Source organism: Myotis daubentonii, chromosome X (genome assembly GCF_963259705.1).
Source record: "Myotis daubentonii chromosome X, mMyoDau2.1, whole genome shotgun sequence".
In the NCBI taxonomy this organism is placed as follows: domain Eukaryota; kingdom Metazoa; phylum Chordata; class Mammalia; order Chiroptera; family Vespertilionidae; genus Myotis; species Myotis daubentonii.
The window spans coordinates 35,021,635-35,023,134 of record NC_081861.1 but is presented as its reverse complement, the minus strand read 5'-3'; the positions used below and the strand labels follow the sequence as shown (position 1 = coordinate 35,023,134).

General features: G+C 46.7%; 1 protein-coding gene across 1 annotated transcript; it reads right to left on the bottom strand.

Moving 5' to 3' along the window:
- Positions 1-228: 228 nt before the first annotated feature.
- On the bottom strand, positions 229-1,188 carry LOC132223353 (casein kinase I-like). Its single transcript, XM_059678602.1, has one exon. The coding sequence runs from the start codon at positions 1,186-1,188 to the stop codon at positions 229-231; it is 960 nt and encodes a 319-aa protein (XP_059534585.1).
- Positions 1,189-1,500: the final 312 nt, after the last annotated feature.

Genomic DNA, 1,500 nt, shown 5'->3' with positions numbered 1-1,500 from the left:
TTCACTGCTTCAGTTAATATTCACAATTACAGCAGCTACAATTCATAGCATCACCAATGCTGCCCAATATTAATATGTAAAATAAGTAGAACAAGTAACCTATTGTCCATAACCACTGGCTAGTGTACATATGGACTAAAATTTCTAGATTTGGGGAGAAACAAATGCTGCTCTTATATCTGCACTGCTCCTTCTATTCCTTCATTCATGCTTAGGAAGCTGTGGGGTTTAGGCCTGCTGACCCTGCCCGCTTGAAGAGGCTCCCTGCTGTGCTCCTTTCTGCTTTAGTAATGTCCAATCAAACATGAAGTCATGATGGTAGTTCAGGCTCCTGAAAAGGGTGCGGAATAGCTGTTTCAGATACGTGTAATCCGGTGTTTCCTCAAAGCGTAACCCACGACAATAGTTTAAGTACATAGTAAATTCTGTAGGAAAGTCACTACATAAAGCTTCAACAGCTGTGGCCATCTTCTTTTCACAAATCTTTTCATATTTCTGTTTCTTTGTTGCAGCCGTTAGTCCCTGCCATGGCAGGCTGCTTCTATTAAAATACATCAGAACATATCCTAAGGATTCCAAGTCATCCCGGCGACTCTGTTCAATACCAAGATGTGCATTGACGCTAGCATAACGGACAGTGCCAGTGAGATTTTTATCTTCTCTATATGGTATGTGTTGCTTTGTTCTGTTGTCTCTGTACTTTTTGGCCAAACCAAAATCAACAAGAAATAACTTATTACAGTTACGCCCGACGCCCATTACGAAATTATCGGGTTTAATGTCTCTGTGTATAAAGTTCTTTGAATGCACATATTCAAGTCTACTTATCATCTGGTCAGCTAGCATAAGTACAGTTTTCATTGTGAAGGTTCTCGAACAGAAACTGAAGAGGTCTTCAAGGCTGGGCCCAAGAAGATCCATGACTAGCAAATTGTATTCCCTCTCCTGCCCGTACCACCGTATGTGGGGGATACCAATCCCACCCTGAAGAATCTTATAGAGTTTGTTCTCATACATCAACTGGGGGTGCCTGGCCTTCTGAGATTCTATCTTCACTGCAACCCCCTCACCATTGGTGATGTTGACCGCCAGATAAACGACCCCGAAGGAGCCAGACCCGATCTTTCGTATCAATTTATATTTCCCTCCGACAATGAATTCAGACTTGGACACGCTGCTGCTAGCCATCCTGACAGACAAAGGCCAGGCTAGGGCCAAGTCCCAAAACCTCACAGAGGCCTCTAGGGCTGTGGAGAAGGGCGGCCGGAAACCGTTAGGCCTCCGGCGTTTGAGGGCCGGGCCCACAATCCAACAAGCCGTACCTGATCAAAGCCGCTCGATCGGGTTTCCTTTTCGCCAGGCCGCAGTTTGTGAGGGTTTCTCGCGGTCACTAGGTTGCGCAGCTAGTCTCTGGACTTGCCGGCTGCCCCGCTTTCGCCTTAGGTCGGAAAATGGACGCGGCGAGGGTGCGGAGAAGACCAGCTGAGGGCTCGCCACCGG